The sequence below is a fragment of the Branchiostoma belcheri genome, unplaced genomic scaffold (genome assembly GCF_001625305.1).
Source record: "Branchiostoma belcheri isolate BF01 breed outbred unplaced genomic scaffold, Haploidv18h27 scaffold92, whole genome shotgun sequence".
NCBI classification, from domain to species: Eukaryota; Metazoa; Chordata; class Leptocardii; order Amphioxiformes; family Branchiostomatidae; genus Branchiostoma; species Branchiostoma belcheri.
This window is the reverse complement of record NW_017804598.1, coordinates 1,318,988-1,339,111: the sequence shown is the minus strand read 5'-3', so window position 1 is coordinate 1,339,111 and position 20,124 is coordinate 1,318,988. Positions and strand designations below refer to the sequence as shown.

Genomic DNA, 20,124 nt, shown 5'->3' with positions numbered 1-20,124 from the left:
GAATAAAATCACTGTGACGCAAGTAAATATTCACTTGAAATGAGAAATTACCGCCCAACAAAACGGACCATTAGATTCCCAGTGCTGTATTACTCTTTTGTTCTTGTGGTCAACTTGTTTCTTTGCTTGAATCGCGTAAAAGACCAAGGAAAATACAATGAAATCGGCAATCGCCGAGCCGCGCCCCGATCTGCCGCCGCCATCTTGGATTTTTTTGGAAAGCTGCAATTTGGCCCAAACCGCTAGAGGGGGCGAATTAAAATGTTTAATATATTCGGTCTGAAGTTTTAGTAGCTCTAGCAGTAGAGGAGAAGTTTGATAATGCATAGAACGGATAAAATAGAATAAAATAAAATAAAATAAAACAGAATAAAAAATAAAATGAAAATAAATAAAAAATAAATAAAAATAAAAAAATAAAATAAAATGAAAATTATTGTAGTGGTTACATATTGTATTTAGCAATGATCATTTTTCACTAATTCCATTGAAGCAAATGATAATGGAAGCCAACTTATTACCCTGTTTGGTGTTACAGGTATGAACATACTAGGTAATACATTCTTTCCTCTCTAGCAGTTACACAAATCTATGTGGACATCCTCCAAGAACACAAAACTACATGGCCAGCGGCCGAGATAAACTTTTTTCAAAAGTCTTGTTTGAGTAATGGAAGGATGACAGGTCGAAAGGAAGGTGCCAGAGGAAGGCTAGGGAAGCAGGGCTCGAATTTCTACTACCTTCCACCACACCAAGTCTTCCAATGTCAAAGATGTGAAAGAACAGAAAAAATATTTATTGTGTGGCAAATACAGTGTATATAATGTTTTTTATATACTTAGTGTGTTCAATCATTAAACTTTGTTCAACCTACCTGACCACTTAGATTTCAAAATAAAAGCAACTTTTTTCACACGCATCAGTTTTGGGGTGCCCACAGGATGTCATCCACATAATCAAATCTGCATGGGCCTTACATGTACATTGTATAGTGTACAAAAGAAGGATGAAAGCTGCTGTACCTGGAAGGTGATATCCTGTATGGTGTTGTCTGGTGTACTGATGGCTCGACACGGCTGCCTGGTCCTCTCAGGGGTCAGGAACCCTACAGATCTCAGGGGGGTGCGGGGCCGTGGAGGGGGAGGGAGGGGGGAGAGCTCCCCGGGGCGGGCGGGGGTCGGAGGTTTGGGAGACGAGGGTTTGCCGGGGGTGCCTGCAGGGGTGGGTGAGGTATCGAGGTTAAGTGGCTGCAAAGGTTCATGGGTAACAGGTGGGGTGTCAGTGTTAGGCAGTTGCAAAGGCTGCTGGGTATCAGGTTGCTGAGGTTGGTCAGCAGGTTCTGAGGCTTTGTTAGTGTTGGGGGAGCCTAAACAGAGACAAACAAAACAAGTGACAATGATGCATATGTCAAATTTCTGACGATTTTAGCTTATGCATTAACAATAGGTTTCTCGCTTCCCTTCAAACCACTGTCTACTTGCCTAACAACATACATGTACATGTGCATTGATGTAATCTTTTCACTCACTCACTTAAACACTCACTCCCATATTCACTCATGCACTATCCCACACTCATAAAATGGGAGCAATTTTTGGTGTATGTATCTTTGGATTTGCCCCTCAAACGACATGTGCCTTACATTACATCATAGAAACTAACACAGTCAGAATCTACATGTGAACATATGAACCCTTTTCTTTTCAAAATTAGGGTTTTACAAAATCAAGGATAACTAGACAAGAGAAACAACAGATTCTAACTTCATATACCAGGTATTTTCATGTTTTTTTTGTATCTTTTCAACATTACCATGCCTAAAACAAAGGATGGAAGACAGAAAAAGCATGTGTCAAGCTACCCACGACAGGTTACTGTCCATGCGCTCCTCCAATCCACTCATGCCAACTTCACATCGAAATAAAATAAAAACATAAAAGTTTACAATAATAGACTGACAGGACAACTGCTCCAGCATATATTCATTGGTTTATCTGTGTTGTGTCATTATGAAGCAGTCTAATCTGTAATTTCCAACACAAGGGATTGGACTTACTCACGGAAGCGGTGGATTGCTCATTACTTGACCAAGACTGGAGTTGTACAGTCGAAAATTTGGGTAAGTCCAAATCTCTTGTGCTAGAAATTACAACTGCTTCATAAGTTCCTGTCATGTTGTAACAAGAGATGGTACAGGGCTTACCCTCCCCACCCTGGGGCTGATCGCCGGCACGCTGGGCCCTGCGGGCGGACATGTTCTTCCTGGCGGAGTTGATGACTGCCAGCACGTTCAGGTGTCTGGAGCCCAGGGCAGCAGCTGGTGTTCGGGGGAGGGCAGCCTGCTCGTGGGGACTTCCAACCTGGGAAAATTGTACACAGTCATAAATATTACATGTTTTATATTAAGTCTTCCTTATCCAGATAAGTTAATCAATGGTATTAGTCTTTTGAACAAGTAATTTCTGAATTGAGAAGAAAAATTAGAGTTCCACAACCTCATACCTTCAACAAATGCAATGAATTACGTTTTTCATTGACTATTAATTTTGCATAAAATCATCAGTTGCATAAATTACATCAGTTCATCATATTCTACACCCAATAAATGTTGTACAATGTCAGTCTTATCTTAAGAAAAGAAGGCTATTCTAGCATTTTGTCATTAATTATGCAAATGAGGTTTTGACTTGCATAAGTTATGTTCATCTTGACTAATAGCTTGCAAATGCTACAAGTATGAAATTCCTGCCTTGTTACCACCATGGAGTCATAATATTTTCTCATGGTAATGCAGATTACGTCTTCCTTTACATAATCTTTATCTGCCAATGTCACAACTTTGAACTCTTCTGCCATAACAATGCCACCATATGCACAAAGCCATGCATGAGATAATTTTGACAAACGTTTTGTACAGTGCTGCAGACACATCCACGTACATGTAGGTAAGTAAGATTGTACTACTACTACCACATACCTGACCAGGACGTCTGGGCGGGGTGCCTGGAGCGCCTGCTCCACTTCCAGGGGCAGATGGAGTGGGAACTCCCTGGGGAATAATCATTGGTATACTCGTTACTTTGCTTTTCTTAAGTCAATATCATTCAGTCTAACGAAATATCCGGTCAGAATATCCAGGAGTGAATGCTGGTATACTGAGACCATGAGTTTTTTTGTGTACAATACATTCCATCAAAATTATGCTTCCACAAAAGATGTTTCCCACAGCTAGGGGCTGGCTTTCAGATTCAAAGAACTGTTTGACAAATTTACCGTCAATGACGAAAAGATGTACCATACCAAAACATGCAGAAGTTATGAAGTACACTTTATGTTCGCGGTAGCAATAGTTCGTTGTCTGAGAAAAATGGACATGTTCGCGGAACTATACATTCAGGGCGGTGGCATGTGCAGAAAAAAGAAAGTCGGCGAATCATTTGTTAGTGGTAATGATATGTTTGTGGTATAGAAGTGATCGCAAAAACTGCGGATATAAAAGTACCGCAAAAAAAATTGGGATTTACAGCACGGAGATTTAGACCTACTGCAGAGGCGGGAGTCGCCGCAGATTTCAGGCGCTGTCGCTCCTCCTCCTGTTCCCGCTGCTGCTCGTCGAAGCGCCGTAGGTCAAACTCAATCTCACTCGCCAGCTGTTTATCGGCCGCCATGATATCTGTGAGCCAGAGAGAGATTTAAAAAATTATTATTTTGTATAGTGGCTTTGAAATGACTAAGCCAAATTGTTCATGTTTCAATATTTCCAATGTATAAAAGATAAGGTGAGCAATTCTGAGGCCCTCAGAGTCAGAGTGAGGACAAAGTATGACCCTTCTTCCATACCTTAGGTACATGTAGTGCAATGAGGCTTTACTACAGCTTGCGTTTATTTTGCATTATTGCGTTTGGTTGAAATAGAGTCAGGTGTGTTATAGGGCATAGTAGAAATAGAACATGTATATAATGATTCTGAGACTGTCATGGGATCAACTAGTTTTGAAGGACTGTGATAGACTACAGACTAAACCATCATGATCACTCAGCACTTGCAGTACTAAAGCAGTGAATGAATGGATGAAAAGGCAGCTGACCTTTGACTTCATTGCGGTAGTCTTTCATGACCTCCTTGAGGTAGACCATGAGGTTACGGAGAAGTGGCGAGCGTTTGGCCTCCAGCTGGTGCTTCAGAGCGATGATGATTGGCACGATGTTCTCTATCATGTTCTTCTTCACCACCTGCAGCACACAATCATAATATGAGAAGTCAAATAATTTTTAATCATTATGCTAGAAAGGTAACACATTCAAAGCAAATACACAATGTTTAAGTTAACAACATGCATAGCCCTGTTTATTGCTCTGTTTATTCTTACTCAAACGTAATGGTCACCCCTCCAACTCTAGTCCTGCCACTTGCTACATAATGTAAGCCAAAACCTGCTACAGCACCAGTACCATGGTGTCTGATCCAGGTCATTCAGACTTTATTTGTTTGGAACAGAAGATGAGTTACAGTATGTTTTCCTCATGCTAAGGTAAACATAAAAAATCTTTATCGCCAAAGACAGAAGAAGTTAGTTATGGTCCAACCTGTGACAAGTTTACAATTTTGATCCACAGAGTCATGTACATGTAAAAATTGTAAAGTAAAGAATAGTCTACACTCCTTAGTTTAACAACACTAGGCTTGTGCAGTAAGTACATGAAATGCTACTTGTTGTGGTAATAATTGTTTGTAAGTTTTTACAGACCTGTGTGAGGAACTTGTTGGTGGCCCTGTGGAAGGCCGCCCCTGCTGCGTCCCCCTCGTTCAGGGCGTCTTCCTCAGCGTTGGCCTTGAGGGAGGCCAGTTTGATCTCCTTACAGGACAGGATGGCCAGGGTGTCCTGCAGGATCTGACTGGTCTCCGCATTCAGGGGCAGAACACTGTCCACAAAACCCTCCAGCACCTACAGGAAAGATGTAGTATTAATATTGTGTTCCTTTTGTATTTATTGGGCCTTGAAAAAAAATACTGTGTTTCCTGTTTCAGTCCTGAAAAAATTAGGGTCAGTATAAGGTAGGGAATTTACTAGGGATTATCTTTATTTTAATTTTTTAAAGATTTTGGCTATGTTTAGTGATCCAACAATACAGTTAAACAAAGTACTGTATACCTTGCATGAGGACACTTTCAATGTCAATGTTAGAAAAACGACTGTACAGCTCAGGTGTCAGATTATGGAGCTAGAAAGGGTTGATCAGGCAGAAAAATTTCTGTCCCTTGCAGGGGTCCACCCAAAAAAGGTTAATGTCGGCAGTATTTTCTAGGGTCGGTCAGGAAACACAATTTTTTTAAATTTTTTTATTAGGCATCGAAAAGGTATGTCACCACAGAAGGGGTGGTATAACCCTGACAAGCGGTGTTCTTGCTATGCTACAAACATTTTTGCAAAACACACCCAAAGAACACTGTACTGTATGGATACCTCGGAACAGAGCTTCCCGATGAGGTTGAAGCGGTTTTCGTCGCTCATGTGCTCCAACAGGAAGCGGTAGATCGTCCGGCGCTTCTCCCGGTTGGCCTCGCCGGCCAGCGAGAACATCTTTCTCTCACGCTCCGACTCGCTGAACTTGTTGTAGACGGGATGGTGCTGGTAGGAGTTCAGGTGGTACACACACTGCACAAAGTTGTTGAAGTACATACCAGGCTGCCTGTGGGATTAAGATTTAGTCTCGTTATATCGGCACATCGGCATAACATACAGTTCACTTTATGCTTTGCCACAGCAAAAGTTTGCAGTCTGAGAAAAATGGACATGTGCGCAGAACTAGCGGTAGTGGCAGTTGCCGAAAAAAGTATAGAAGTGACTCAGTCGTCACTGTGAAAACCACGAATACAAATATACTGCGAAAAAAATTGTGATTAAACAGTACTACATCACATTACACCCACCGTCTTGTTACACTTAACCCTTGCACATCTAACTCTAAACATTGTTTAAAGGTATCAATGATACTACTGCCCCTACTGTACTTGGTGCCAGCGAGTTCCCCTCTGTGATAGTTCTAGGAAAGAATGAGTTTTTGAACACCACTATCCTTGGTTGATAACTCTGGTACTTGAAGGCATAACTATTTCTTGTTCTTTTCTGAGCTGGTATTACATGTAGGTACTTAGTAGCTCAGGTAAGTCCATCAGTTTATCAGCCATTTTGTTCATCATTCATGCTTAACTCCTTGTGCTGACTCACCTTTCAGACAAGAGATGCACCAGACAGAACTCGGCCATTTTGCGGGTATCTTCATCTGGGTCCACCAGCACACTGACGAACCTGAAGAACAGTGTGCCCTTCCACTTCATGAAGTCCTCCTGCAGCCCACAATGAAATAAGCAATTTCAGATGAAGAAAACAGTAAAAACTACAAAGACAGATAATTGGGCAAATACAGCATCTTTCAGTCCACCCTTTCATTCAAAAATAACTGTAAAATTCCATATACATTTGTAGTGCTCCTAAATATCAAGATTTAGTGTTTCAATACTGACATGCAGTCCCCGGGCCCCATGCAATACACTGATGTTACAGTGCATTTCAGTAACAAGTGTTCTCGAAACCACCATACAGTGCTTTTCAGTGAAATATTTTTGAAACCCCCATACAGTGCTTTTCAGTAGTAAGTATTCACAAAGCCCTCCATGTGTTTGTAGTGATTTTCAGTATCAGGTGTTTTCAAAACCCCCATGTGATGCTCAAAACCCCCATTCACAGGTGTAGCGTACTAAAATACCAGACTAATTTGTAAATCCATTTGAGTACCTAAAAATGTCAAGATCTCAGGATTTGGTAATGATTATCTGAACTTCAATGAAATGGTAAACCAAAAATGTTAATTGTCCATGCCTTAGGCCACACCAATTTAATTTGTTGATTCTCGGACTCGCCTCCTCATTTTTGTCTGATTTGCAAAAAAGTTCAAAATTGATTGTTTTAATATGAACCCAGCCTTTTTGTGTTGACTTCATGGCTGCTATCATAGCATTTGGGGCTATAATAGGATGGCTAGGCCTGTTTTTATTTTCATTTTTTTTTCGCCCTGTCGATTCATATTTTTTCTGAAAAAATCTGAGAACCAACATATTAAATTGGTGTGGCCTTACCTGCAGCAGTTGAGTGAGCATGATGAGGGTCTGGTTGCGGATGAGAGGGCTCTCGTCCTTCAGGCACGCGGCGATGGCAGGGATGTGGTGGTCGATGTACGTGGAGTACAGCTTGATGAGGTCACACAGGATCACCATCACGTTGTTGCGGATGGGGATGTGCGGGGACGTCTCCAGCTCGTGTGCCAGGAAGGGCACGCACTTCTTGGCCACGTCGTCGTGTTGTAAACACAGCTTTCCTGTGGTCAAGGAACAAGAGCAGTCACAGAAGGACAGTTCATGTCGATGAAGGTTAGACATCCAGGGAATAAGATACCAAGAAAAATTATCTACTATCGTAAGTTTCTTAGATATATCATTTTAATGAAAGACATTTTACACGTTGTTAGAAATCTTAGCGGTTTGTGATTTCATTGTTAAATTAGCTGTGCTATAGGTGCAATTCAGTTCCACTCATAAGCAGTAGAGTGTCTGCTACAGCACCAGTTACCATGGTGACAGACATCTGGTTCAGGTCATTGACCTTATGTGTTTGGAGAAGAAGAGGAAGAAACAAAGCAAAAAAATATGTTTTTCTTCTGCCAACTTGAAGGTAAACATAATAAAGACCAGAACTGACCGATGGTGAGGATGGCATGTGCCCTGATTGTAGGTGGTACAGCGGGACCCTGTAGCTGTGACAGCGGGATCTGAGACAGCTGTGTGCCCTGGCTGGCAGGGATCTGAGACAGCTGTGTGCCCTGGTTGGCAGGGATCTGAGACAGCTGTGTGCCCTGGCTGCTGGGCAGCTCGTCCAGTTTGGTGTTGTCCACTAGGAAGGACTGTACCATCAGGATGATCCGTTTGGATGTCTTGGCGGGACACAGTTGTGCAACCTCGCCCACCGTGAATAAGTGGCGGACTGAAACAATTGTACACAAAAAATTGTAAATATCATATTGACAGGCAATTAAGATGAATTAGTACTTAAAATTGTCACTAAATAGAAAGGTAGTAAGGTATGGTGTAATATTTGCAAAGAAAATACATGTATATGGAGACCAGCCCCGCCAACTCTGTCATGCCACTTGCTACATAATGACTTGTAATCTAACACCACTATGGTGTCTGCTACGGCACCAGTTACCATGGTGACAGCCATCTGTCCAGGCCATCTACATTTATTTGTTTGGAACAGAAGAGCTTAGGAAGAAGAACAAGAAGAAACAGAGGAAAATTACTTCTGCGAAGGTAAACATAACTTGTCTACGATTCTTTTTACCGAGTCTTACTACTTGGCACATGTTACATTTGTACTTACCGACTGCCATGACGTCCAAGTTAGCAGTGTTCAGCTCCTCATTCAGCACCAGGCTAGACAGGTAATCCTCGGAGCGTTTCAGGAGTTCAGTGGCCCACTCATCTATCATGACCTTGGCCTCCTCTGCGTCCTTAGAGCAGCCCTTAGTCAGTTTCTCCAAGGTCAGGACCAGGTCCTTGATCATGACAGGATCACAGGCGTATGCTCGGAGCAGTTTCTTCAAGTCAGCTGCAAGAAGTAAGAGAAAGAAGTTTGAATGTTTTATAAATAACAACTTGTAACATTATAAGAAATTGTGCTTTTTGCCTAAGACTCTTTAAATATAGTATATTACGTGAATAAAAATAAAAATAACAACTGAAGGCTAAATGTTGATGCATAATAATTCATTAATTTTACATGACGGTAAACATACAAAATGTATTCACAATTCTCATACATGTAGGGCTTACAATTGTTCACTGTTTGCTGACACAGTTTGTAATGTCTCAATTTCTTAATAATTCATGATGTAAAATTTGGGAACAAAAAAAGGACAGCAGTATAAATGGGCAGACTAAAAAGTAAAAGCGTACATTGGCTTACAAATGCCCCATTCTAATACTATGAATATACCAACAGCCACAGAAAATGGAGCTCCCTACCCATGATTTCGTTGATTCTGTCCTTGGGGATGTTGCCTGCTATGCTGCCCATGACCTGTAGTATGGAGGACACCGTGTCCTTGCTGAAGACACCGCGCCCGTCACGGTAACCCTGCCAGTTGTCCAGCACCATGGAGTAGTCCATCTTGGGGCAGTACTTGGCAACCAAAGCTAGCATCATCCAAGCAGCCTGGAAGTAGTGTTTAATAGTTGGAACTACAAATGTAGAAACTTAAGGTAAAATTAATCATTACTAAATGTTTATTGCAAATTCATGCCCGAGGGCTATTTGCAGGAACAGAAGAAACATTTGGTATAAAATCAATTAATACACAGATACATGAACTACTGGTAAAAAAACTACTAGGTTTGACTTCTTTTTTGAAGACAGAGGAAGACAAAGGATCCCACTTTTTCTGTAATTTGTGGGTTTTGTAAAGCATAATGTTTACCTTCACATGGTCTAGCCAAACAAACTACATGTACATGTACATGTACATTGTACTAACAGCTCTGACTGTTTATTCTTACTAATACACACATTCAAATATATAGTGACCAGCCCCTACCTCTCTGAACTGCAACTTGCTACACAATATAATCTGGCAATACAGGGTATCTGCTACAGCACCAGTTACCACGGTTCAGGTCGTTACCAGAAGAAAAGTACAATATACATATCTCACCTCTGTATGGTCAGAGCTGACATGAGTGCTGAGAGCCTTCACAAGCCTGGGGGTCAGCTTCCCCTGACGGGACCAGATGTTACAGGCCTTCCCCAGGTAACGTCTGAGGAAGGGAGAAAACACCATTATAACATAAACACAGCCTAAGGAAAAAACTGTCACTATGTGCCTCCAATAGAAGCAATCATGTAGATAGGTTCATATGTTTCAGACTTGAAAGAATGGTGTAAAAGTACAGAAATTAAATGGTTACTGTTACAGTAATAAATTTAACTGACCTCAACTCCTGCCCCTCAATACCAGCTATGACCTTGAGCAAGTTCCAGGCAAGGTCACAGTTTTCGTTCTGGGATTTTCTGACGTCCTCAATCTGTTCCAGGATGGTGTCCTCAAGCAGCTGCAATATGGAGCCATATGTATAACATATAATTACATTGCAGGAATTGAAATATGTTTTTTTTGGTCACATGCAAAATTGCACATTGGCAGAAAATCTACATGCAAAACTTATTTCAGCCTTCAGTGTTCTCTAGATATACAACAAGATACATGTACATGTGTGGATGGTGTTCAGCACCAAGGACAGATATAAGTATTGTGACTTTTGTATAACATTGTTAAGCTATGCATGGCTCAAAATAGTGGGCGCATACAACGTATGCACCTTAGTGCAGGTAAAATTGGAGCTGTGCAGGTACATCTGATGTCTAAAAAATGACTTCAGACAGTTTGATGTGATCCATTTTTCTCAAAGTCCAAGAGGTGCAGGTAAAATTTGTCTGGTGCAGGTAATTTTCAATATTATCTGCACCAGTGCAGGTTAAACAGCGAACTTTACTACCATGAATATAAACTGATGTAAAGTATTAAGTTTCGTAACTTCCCTTCCGTGTCTACAATCACCATTCTCATGCTACTGACCTCCAGACTTTTCTCGGAGCAGGAAGTCTCCCTGTCCAGGACGGCGGGCACCACCCCCTCCAGCCAGAGTTTGTGGACATGCGGGAGGGCGGGGTTCTTGTGCAGTACCGTGGTGAGCGACTGCAGCGCCTGCTTCCGTACTGACAGCGACACGTCCATGCAGCGCTTGTAGATCGTCTCAACCTCCTTCACCGATGGAGGGGTCGGACTGATCGACACCAGGCTTTCAAACGCCTGAAGTGGAGATACAATGTAGCTGTATTTAGAGGATCTACTCCTGAGGCATCACCAAAAAGTCTGACTTAGACAATAGTCATGATACAAAAAAATATATATGTACAGATGTCTTTTAGCTTAAAAACAGTACCAGTACCAAAACCCATAACTCAGCTTTTGCAAATGTGAAGAAATTTTACTGAATTTCTGTATGGAAAATCTCTCTCATGACAATCCTTGAAGCTTTTTCTTTTGATTTTCACATAGTATTTCAAATGCCTGAAGTGGAGATACATGTACACATAACAATCAATGAAACAGCTGTACATTACAATTTTACACTGTCAACTGTACATCAATGAAGGACTCAATATGTTATTATCCTTAAGGCCTATGAAAAAATATTGTGTTTCCTTGTTTCAGTCCAGAAAAAAATTAGGTTCGGTAGGTAGGGATTATCTTTTGTTTTTCTTTCTTTTTTTAGACTTTACGATCTCTAATAATCCAACCGCATGACGACACTTTAATTTTCAATGTCAATGTTGGAAAACTGATTGTACAATGTTTCATCACTTAGGTATCAGATCTTGGAGCTAAAAGAGATTGATCAGCTCAAAAAAATTTACCGGTACATGTATTTCCCTTGCAGGGGTCAACGCAAAAAAGGGCTAGGGCCGGCAATTTTTTCTAGGGTCAGTCAGGAAATATGAAACAACATTTTTTTCCCTAGGCCTCACTGATGTCCTTCACGGAGTACATGTAACAAAAGCATGTCACTGCTGAGAAGCCAGCGCTAGCCTACCTGAAGAGCTGCCTTTCGTACTCCAACTTTCTCATCATTGAGTCGCTCCCCCAGCATGGAAAACAAGGTCCCGCCGGCTACGTTTCTCCCAAAGGACACATCCCTAGGGGCAGGGGACTCCCCCTGGGGGGTCCTGGCACCAGGGGAGGGGGTCAACCCTAAGGGGGTCAGTGGAGTTGAACTCCCTGGGATACATGTAGGTAAGAGGACATAACTGTCAGTATCACTATCATGTAGTAACTCAGCTAGCTACTGTATGCAATACGTTCATGAAGGTTAGACATCCGGGTAATAAAAAATACATACGCTCAAAAAACAGTTACTCAAGCAACTGGATATGATTTGGGAAATGGTCAGACGTTTCAGGTAGCATCCGCTTACTTTGGTTAATGACACTAGAGAATTGTCAGAAAAGCAGGTTTATAAGCATGAACTATAATAAATAACTAGGGAAGAGAAATATTTGATTGTCCAAAAGGAAACAAAAGTTAGCAAGGTCAAGACAAGGTCGATGCAAATAGTGAGATAGCTCCTGTTGTTTCAGAACAAATGAACAAACATGCAAAACAAACAAACAAACAGTACCCATGAGTGGAGTGTTGGATCGCTGAGTCCCGGGTGTTTTGGTGAGGGACGAGGCCAGGAACTCCTGGAACAGCAGCACGATGCTGGGGTTGTCTGAGGAGATACACTGGGACAGGCAGCTCAGGGCGCGCCCACGGACATTGGCCGCTACATCTGAGCACCTGGACAGAAACAAACAAGAAACTGAAGATCTCATGCCTAATTTTTGTGAACTGCTAATCTTGTTTATTGTGAAGTTCTCTCTGATAATGTTTACCTTCACAGAAGGAAACATGTTGTTTTCGCTCTGTTTCTTCTTCTTCTCCAATCAAAGTCAATGACCTGGACCAGACGTCTGTGACCATGGTAACTGGTGCTGTAGCAGACACCCAGTGGTTTTGGGGTGTTGGGTTACACTAAGTAGCAGGACAGAGTTGGAGAGGCTGCTTACCATACATGTAGATATGTATATAAATGTGCTTGAGTAACAATAGAAACAGAGCAGTTGCTGAAATTTGATGGGTTAGACCATTGGGAAAGTAAACATTATGCACAAAATTGCTTTGCGAATGTTACCTTCCTATTTATGTATGTTTATGCATTTTCCCACTGGCATGCAGTGGCTGCCCATAAGGCAAAGGAAATCAGTAACCTTTTCTGAGACCTTTGACCTAACTTCCTGTCAGTATTCCTGATGTGCCTAGCAGGTAGAAATAACTACAGAAAGTACTCAAGTGCCAGAGGTAATAGTAAAATACATTCCAAATGGCGCAGTTAAAATTTGTCCAGCATATTTCGTGCAGGTATTTTTTAACGTTACCTGCACCTGTAACCTAAACCCACCTGCACCTGTGCAGGTATGCAGGAAAAACTATTTTGAGCCCTAATAATATCTTACCTGGCAATGATCATCTTCTCCAACAGAAACATGCGGGTGAGAAAGATGAGGTGGTCATCCTGGACGTTATCTTCTATCTCACGCTCCGGCTCCCCAAGCAAGGCGACCGCCATGTCCAGGCCAATTATACGGTGGCCGGTCTTGTCCGACCTGGAAAATCTGCAAAAAGAATTTTTTAAAAACTGAAGAGTCAGTCTGGTCTGTTGTTGTAACTTTGAATAGTTGTCGGTGCATTGCAATTTGTACTAAGTACATGCAGGTAGTGTAAGTGCTAGTAAAACATTGACGCAAAGTTGTTACTAAATTTGTTACTAAATACTGATTGTCACTAAATTTCGCACTCATGACAAAGAAATGCGGTTTACAACAGCTTCTAAACTTGTGTGTTTAGCATTAACCAGTTTAGTCAAAGCTAACTTACTTAGATTTTTCATTAGTCAGTTGTCACAGAGAACTTTAGAGGGCTAGGCAACCTTGCCGAACAACTCTCAAACACAGATGACCTTGCTCATGACTTAAACTCCCAACCAAGGTCTGGAGAAGGTCACAAGGCCATAGTAGGCTATGTGTGCTATGGGCTTACTTTAAAAGATATCTTACCCATAAAGCCATTTCAGGAAGCTGGCATATGCTGGCGTGGGCAGGACCTGTAACATTTTCACCACGCTCTGGGACACCCGTGTTCTGTATTCTGTAACACAAATTATCATACTGATCAGATGTGACAGTTATTAGATACCAGTATTTTTTACAGGAGAAAATACAAGGTACACAAGAATCAAAGTTTCAACAAGCACTTATAGTTATACACACAAGTCCTGATCCTGACCTAAACCCATTACATATACAAAATTTCTCGTTGGCAAACATTTTACATTATTTTTTTTTTATCTGAAAAAAGCAAAATTACTAAATACATAAGTCTTCATGTATAGATTCAGTAGTAAATAAAAATAGTCTTAAACAATATTATGCCGACAACATTGCACCCTTGGCCTAATTTTTTTTTCAGTCTGCAAAATTGCAGGTTGTCTTCCGCAATATTGAAAAAGACCCTGCAAAATTTAAACTTGCCTTAAGCAGGTGGATATTTCTAATGAACTGTAACACCAAGAAATTGGAAAGAGCCGATTCTGAAGATTTTAGGCAGTCCTACCAGCCTTGTCAGGTACCCTGTAGCAGGAGTGTTGCAGGAGTATCCGGTACACAGGCAGTACTGTCTCACCACCCTGCCTCGCCAGGTGACAGGCATAGCCTACAGCCTGTAATGTACAACACAACAAGAAATCAAACATTTCACATCTCCATATTACATACATGTATACCTCAAGGGGAGGAGATATCCTTCCGGAGGGTGTTGTTTTTGTTTTTGTTTGTGTGCGTGTTTACACCTTTAATGTACTGTGATTTTGAGGGATTTCTTTCGGTATATAATTTGTGGTCAAGATGATGCAGTTTGTTTCTTTCCAATGTATCTGACAGTGTATATTCAGGTATTGATATACATGTAAAATAATTATGGGCTATATCACACTACTTTTAGGCACACACTGTCTGCAACCTATATGATATGCTCATCTGCATAACGTGACGTCGCAGAAGTGGTGAATTGCTTGTTCCTTTACATTATAAGACTGTAGTTGTACATGGACAGTTGAAAATTTGGGTAAGTCCAATTTTTTGTGTGTTGGAAATTAGTTTAAACTTATAGCACAATCAACTGTACATGCAGTCTCACCATTATTTTACCAATTGCAAGTATTTTTTACATACATTCAAAACCAGTTGTCATCTTGCTCCTTTAATACACATTTTACTTCAGTCTATCTGAATAGCTTTATAGCTTTATCTGAATATCTATACAGCTTTACCTGTTATCTGGTGACAGGTAAAGTGAATGACAGAGGCATTACATGTACCTGTGAACTGATGACTTGCAGGGCCTGTGGGATAGCGCTGGCAGCCACACTGCCCCCCTCCCCCATCATCAGCACACTGGGCAGCAGCTGACGGAACAACCTGGTCACTACAGTAACAACCTACAGGAAACAACAATCAAAATGATTTTTTTATTTATGTATATTTTCACCTCTATAAGTACTGGCATTTTCTGTATTCTACATTTGTAAACAAAAAAAATGAATGAGAAATGCGCATTTCTGACATGTATCAGATCTTTTAATCTTTTTATTTACACTTTATTTTTGATCTAAACTTTATATTTACCATTTTCATCAATTTGACTGTGGGTAAATCCACAATAAAGGACTTTATTACAATAATTTTATCTTCATCAGGTAGGAAAGACACTAGTAGATTAAAGAGACCATAATCTTTTACTGTGGAATGGACAAATGGTGGGAACAAAGGAAGGAACAAAGAAATCTAGGATGGAAGGAAGAAACGAAGGAATGAGAGGTTAAGAGATACATGAAAGAAGAAAGAAATGAAGGGGACTTAAACAGATCCATAAAGGAAAGAAGGAAGAAATGAAGGACACTTTAACAAATCCACAAGGGCAAAAGGAAGAAATGAAGGGAGTCAAACAGATACATGAAGGAGAGAAGGAAGTTAAATAGATCAATGAAATAGGGAAGAATGAAGGAAGAAATGAGGGACTAAGAGTTAAACAGATTCATATAAGAAAGAAGGAAGAAATGACAAAAGAGAGTTAAACTCCTGACCTCTCCGTGTGCTCCGCTGGAGAGAATACTGAGAGCCATATAAGCCAGCTGTGTGAGGGACGACACATGGGCCAGGGTCACATTGGTACTGTAGGTCAGGTCCTCATGGGTCAGCTCTACTCTGGTCAGGGACACCAGGGTCTAACAACAAAATCAACCATAACATCAACAACAACATCGACATCGACAATAACAACAAAACATCAACAATCAGGGCTTGAAATACTTTTTTTCTCCATTATACCTGCAAGTGCAGCTAACATTAAAAATTACCTTCACCAGACAAATTTTACCTGGACTTAAGGAAGAATGGACCATACTGAAAACTGTTCAGAAACTATTACCATTACAAATGTGTATTTCTTTTACACTTTAACTATAACAGTCAATGTAACAAATGCAAAACCACAAATTCCTACATGTTAGCTGCAGGTTGACATCAGAACCCCCCAATTTTACCTGCAGTAACCTGCATATACCCAGTACATGGACCAGTGCAGGTTAGGTGCAGGTAGACATCAAAAATACCTGCACAGCTTTAATTTTACATGCACTAACCTGCATATACCCAGTACATGGACCAGTGCAGGTTAGGTGCAGGTAGACATCAGAAATACCTGCACAGCTTTAATTTTACATGCACTAACCTGCATATACCCAGTACATGGACCAGTGCAGGTTAGGTGCAGGTAGACATCAGAAATACCTGCACAGCTTTAATTTTACCTGCACTAACCTGCATATACCCAGTACATGGACCAGTGTAGGTTAGGTGCAGGTAGACATCAGAAATACCTGCACAGCTTTAATTTACCTTGCACTAACCTGCATATACCCAGTACATGGACCAGTGCAGGTTAGGTGCAGGTAGACATCAGAAATACCTGCACAGCTCCAATTTTACCTGCACTAACCTGCATATACCCAGTACATGGACCAGTGCAGGTGACATGTAGGTGTAGGTAGACATCAGAAATGCCTGCACAGCTCCAATTTTACCTGCACATGCAGGTGGAATTTTGAACCCTGACACCATACTTTACATAGAGAAGGATGAAGGGGAGATGAATTGGTCCCAGAAAAAAACTTGCTTATTTTCTTTCAACAAAACAAGTCAAAAGCACAAACAAGCCTGGTACAGTGATGATGTCATACCTCCAGTGCATGCTGGGTAGTCTCCTGGCGCTCCTTGAGTGAGAAGTGTCCACAGTTGAGGAGGCGGATCAGGTCCTTCAGACAGCCAATCAGCAGCTGTTTGACTCTGGCCGTCTCCTGCGCTGACAGGACCACCTCCTCCCCATCACTGTCATCCTCATCCTCGTTCTCCCCATCTCTGGTAAAACAAGTGTTAGCTTGAAAGTTTGCTTGTCGTAGTGGAAGTCAATATGAAACATGTTTGAACTGTAATTCCCAACAGAAGAATATTTGGACTTAGACCTAGGAAAAAAAAATTGTGTTTCTTGTTTCAGTCATGAAAAAATTAGCGTTGGTAGGTAGGGATTAGCTTTTTTTCTATTTTTGTTAGACTTTGGTAATCTCTAGTGATCAAACTCAATTTGGCTGGGTTAATTTGGCAGTCTATTGTAAAATGGGTGGAAATTTTGCTGTGGTTTTCTTATTTTCTGTGTCCTTAAGATCCAACATACCACAGTTATCAAAAAGAGTAGGGGTCTTTCCCGGTGAGAGTAGTTCAAACCTTAACATTACAGTACGCTCGGTCTTGCACAGATTATACTTACAAAACTGATGTATTACGCCTAAAGGCAGTTTATCATTTATGCAAAACAAACAAACAAAAAAACAGACCTGTCTCCCTCCTGCTCCATGTCCTCCTCCCTGCCCTGGGCCTGACCCCCCCTCCTGGGAGCCTTGGATGGTTTCTTCCCTGCCTCTGCGCCGTCGTTCCTATGTTTGCGTTTGTTCCCTCCAGACTGGGGCCACTGCTTCAGTACATTCATGGCCTTCTCAAACAACACAGCATGGAATGTACCATATGCACCACTACCTGTGGTTCAGAACAGAATACATGGAAAAGATCAAAACTTGAAACTGACTTTATACATGTACTTCATAGGTGGTCAACAGTCAATGAAGCAAATAAAAATCCACATACACCTACGTAGACATTTCCTCGGTCTCATAATACCATAGATACAACTTCTCCACCATGTAATTGTTTGTTTTTATGCTTAGAGTGCCTGAGTTCTGGTGCGAGTCTCTGTTTTTCTTCCCCTCGATCAGTACTACATCAGTACTACCTGCACAGTTCCAATTTCACCTGCACTAACCTGCATTACTTATCAAAAATGTATAGGCATATTTAAAGCCTGATCGGACTTTTATGTTTACTGTATGTTGTCTCACTGTATGTTACAACGTCTTGTGTAATTTTGCTGGGCCCCCTTGGAAAACAGCTGATACAAGCTGAATTGGGGCTACCCAGCCGTCTTGAGATGAAATAAATAAATAAAATAAATAAAGCCTTGAATTATTACCATACAGCTCTTTATATGAGAATGGACATTGTCCATCAAGTTTTCTTCAATTAGAAAATTTCTGGCAGGCTGATTTTCAAAACCATGGGAATAAACAGGTATTGCAATATTATACTTGTAAAACAGTCTATTAGTAGTAACTCTGTAAACACCTAGCTTACCTGGCACCTGTAACAGGTTGAAGTACAGACTTGTGGCCAGACAGGCTGCCTCCTTTTCCACTGCACTGGCTACTCTCTGTTGACCTGGGGCATCAATGTACAAACAAAATATCACTCCAAGTCTGAATGGGCAAAACACCAGAATATATACATATCTTGGTTCTAGTGTGAAAAATCTTATATATTTACATAGATACATGAAGTCATAACATGAATTGCTGTCTTGTACAGAAGGCAGTTCCAAAATGATGAAAGCTTTGGCTGCTAATGCAAAGGTGGAATGTGTCCATTGGGAAATTATCTTTTTTTGTAAAGTAAAAAGAATTTACAATTGACACAAGAAAAACTTGAGAATATATCATTTGAAAACAATTTGCATTAAGCTAGCTGCACATTGACAGAACATCTCCTTTATTATTATAAATTAAGGTTGTATTTTGTCTATTTAAGGATGACACGTCTATTGTTTTCAAATGTTGTCTTGGAAAGGTTTTATTAAATCTTTAACACTGACAAGTGACAACAGGCAAAATTCTAATGCAAATTACTGACCAAATATCCAATGAAAACTGTGAAAAATATTGATTTTTGCGCTGGTGCAGTACGTTCTGCCGACAGCCTCATGTTAGCAGGTACACTAGTACTACCACTGTCGTGTAGTGAGGCATAACTTACAACAATCTGACTCACCTGTATAAATACAGTAGAAGGCCAGGGCGATGATGTTACGATAGGAGAGGTCATGGTCACTCAGCATGCTCCAGAAGTCCTGGGGTTCAAACAAACTAACATGGTCTCAAGCCTTCTACTTTTGTGACATACATGTACATGTCCTGTTACAAGGCCATTAATGGACTATGAAACAACAGAGAGGATGTTACCTATGGTACTTAAGCATAATTATCGTGACAACATGTGTAGGGTCGTGTGGCATAAGGGCAGAGTGTTTGGCTTGGAACCAAGAGGTCCCGAATTCGAACCCTGCCATGTCACTGATCTTGTGCCCTTGGGAAAGGCACTTTACACGTGCACGACTTTCCTGGATGGAGGCCTGGTAAACCCCATCTTGTATTAGCTACAAAAGGCAGCAGAATTTTCAGCTAGTTGAAGGCGGCTGCCTCGAAATGAAGGAAGAAAGAAGAAGACGAAAGAACATACAAGTTATTACAACATAATGTTTGCTTCTGTTTGCTTCTCAAAAGAACATTATTCACCAGTCGTGGTGCCAGGTTCTGAACTGGCTGCCATGCTTACTGTCATGTCAATCATTCAATGGCAGCATTTAGTTGAATTAACTGGCTACAGAAATCGAGAACTGGAAGGATGATTTGCAAGATTTGTTGAACATAAGAACAGTGTCAACTCCTGAGACTTCACCTGTCCGCCATGTTCTGCGTTTTCCTGGTTGGAGTATCGTGTCAGGAGCTGGGTGGCGCGGAGAAGGTGCTCGTTGTACCGCCGGTCTACAGTGATGCCAGTCTCCTCCGAGGGCGGGTCACAGAGGGTGAAGTCACAGTCCCACACCTGGTCTACCCAGTCTGGAAACAAACAACAAAAACAACAAATATTTACACGGTTCAAACATTTGACTGCAGGAGTGTCATTGTCACATCTG

General features: G+C 41.1%; 1 protein-coding gene across 4 annotated transcripts in view; it reads right to left on the bottom strand.

The window, feature by feature from the left end:
- Positions 1-20,124, bottom strand: part of LOC109488205 (condensin-2 complex subunit D3-like) — a 23,101-nt gene that overhangs the window by 1,389 nt on the left and 1,588 nt on the right. Inside the window, exons 1-28 of one of the 4 annotated variants that reach the window (XM_019792390.1) lie at positions 19,887-19,983; positions 19,200-19,278; positions 18,510-18,593; positions 17,660-17,858; positions 17,009-17,186; positions 15,854-15,994; positions 15,089-15,208; positions 14,326-14,431; positions 13,770-13,860; positions 13,170-13,328; positions 12,293-12,453; positions 11,708-11,892; positions 10,690-10,923; positions 10,047-10,165; positions 9,769-9,871; positions 9,083-9,272; positions 8,439-8,666; positions 7,890-8,039; positions 7,758-7,856; positions 7,139-7,377; positions 6,231-6,349; positions 5,466-5,691; positions 4,749-4,946; positions 4,089-4,233; positions 3,546-3,673; positions 2,978-3,049; positions 2,204-2,360; positions 1,023-1,366 (exon numbers count right to left, since the gene is read on the bottom strand). In XM_019792390.1, coding sequence (XP_019647949.1) covers positions 1,023-1,366; positions 2,204-2,360; positions 2,978-3,049; positions 3,546-3,673; positions 4,089-4,233; positions 4,749-4,946; positions 5,466-5,691; positions 6,231-6,349; positions 7,139-7,377; positions 7,758-7,856; positions 7,890-8,039; positions 8,439-8,666; positions 9,083-9,272; positions 9,769-9,871; positions 10,047-10,165; positions 10,690-10,923; positions 11,708-11,892; positions 12,293-12,453; positions 13,170-13,328; positions 13,770-13,860; positions 14,326-14,431; positions 15,089-15,208; positions 15,854-15,994; positions 17,009-17,186; positions 17,660-17,858; positions 18,510-18,593; positions 19,200-19,266 — 4,242 coding nt within the window. In that variant the 5' untranslated portion in view covers positions 19,267-19,278; positions 19,887-19,983. Of the gene's footprint in view, positions 1-1,022; positions 1,367-2,203; positions 2,361-2,977; positions 3,050-3,545; positions 3,674-4,088; positions 4,234-4,748; positions 4,947-5,465; positions 5,692-6,230; positions 6,350-7,138; positions 7,378-7,757; positions 8,040-8,438; positions 8,667-9,082; positions 9,273-9,768; positions 9,872-10,046; positions 10,166-10,689; positions 10,924-11,707; positions 11,893-12,292; positions 12,454-13,169; positions 13,329-13,769; positions 13,861-14,325; positions 14,432-15,088; positions 15,209-15,853; positions 15,995-17,008; positions 17,187-17,659; positions 17,859-18,509; positions 18,594-19,199; positions 19,279-19,886; positions 19,984-20,124 lie in introns of those variants that run through there. The other 3 variants (XM_019792389.1, XM_019792387.1, XM_019792388.1) reach the window with 3 other exon arrangements.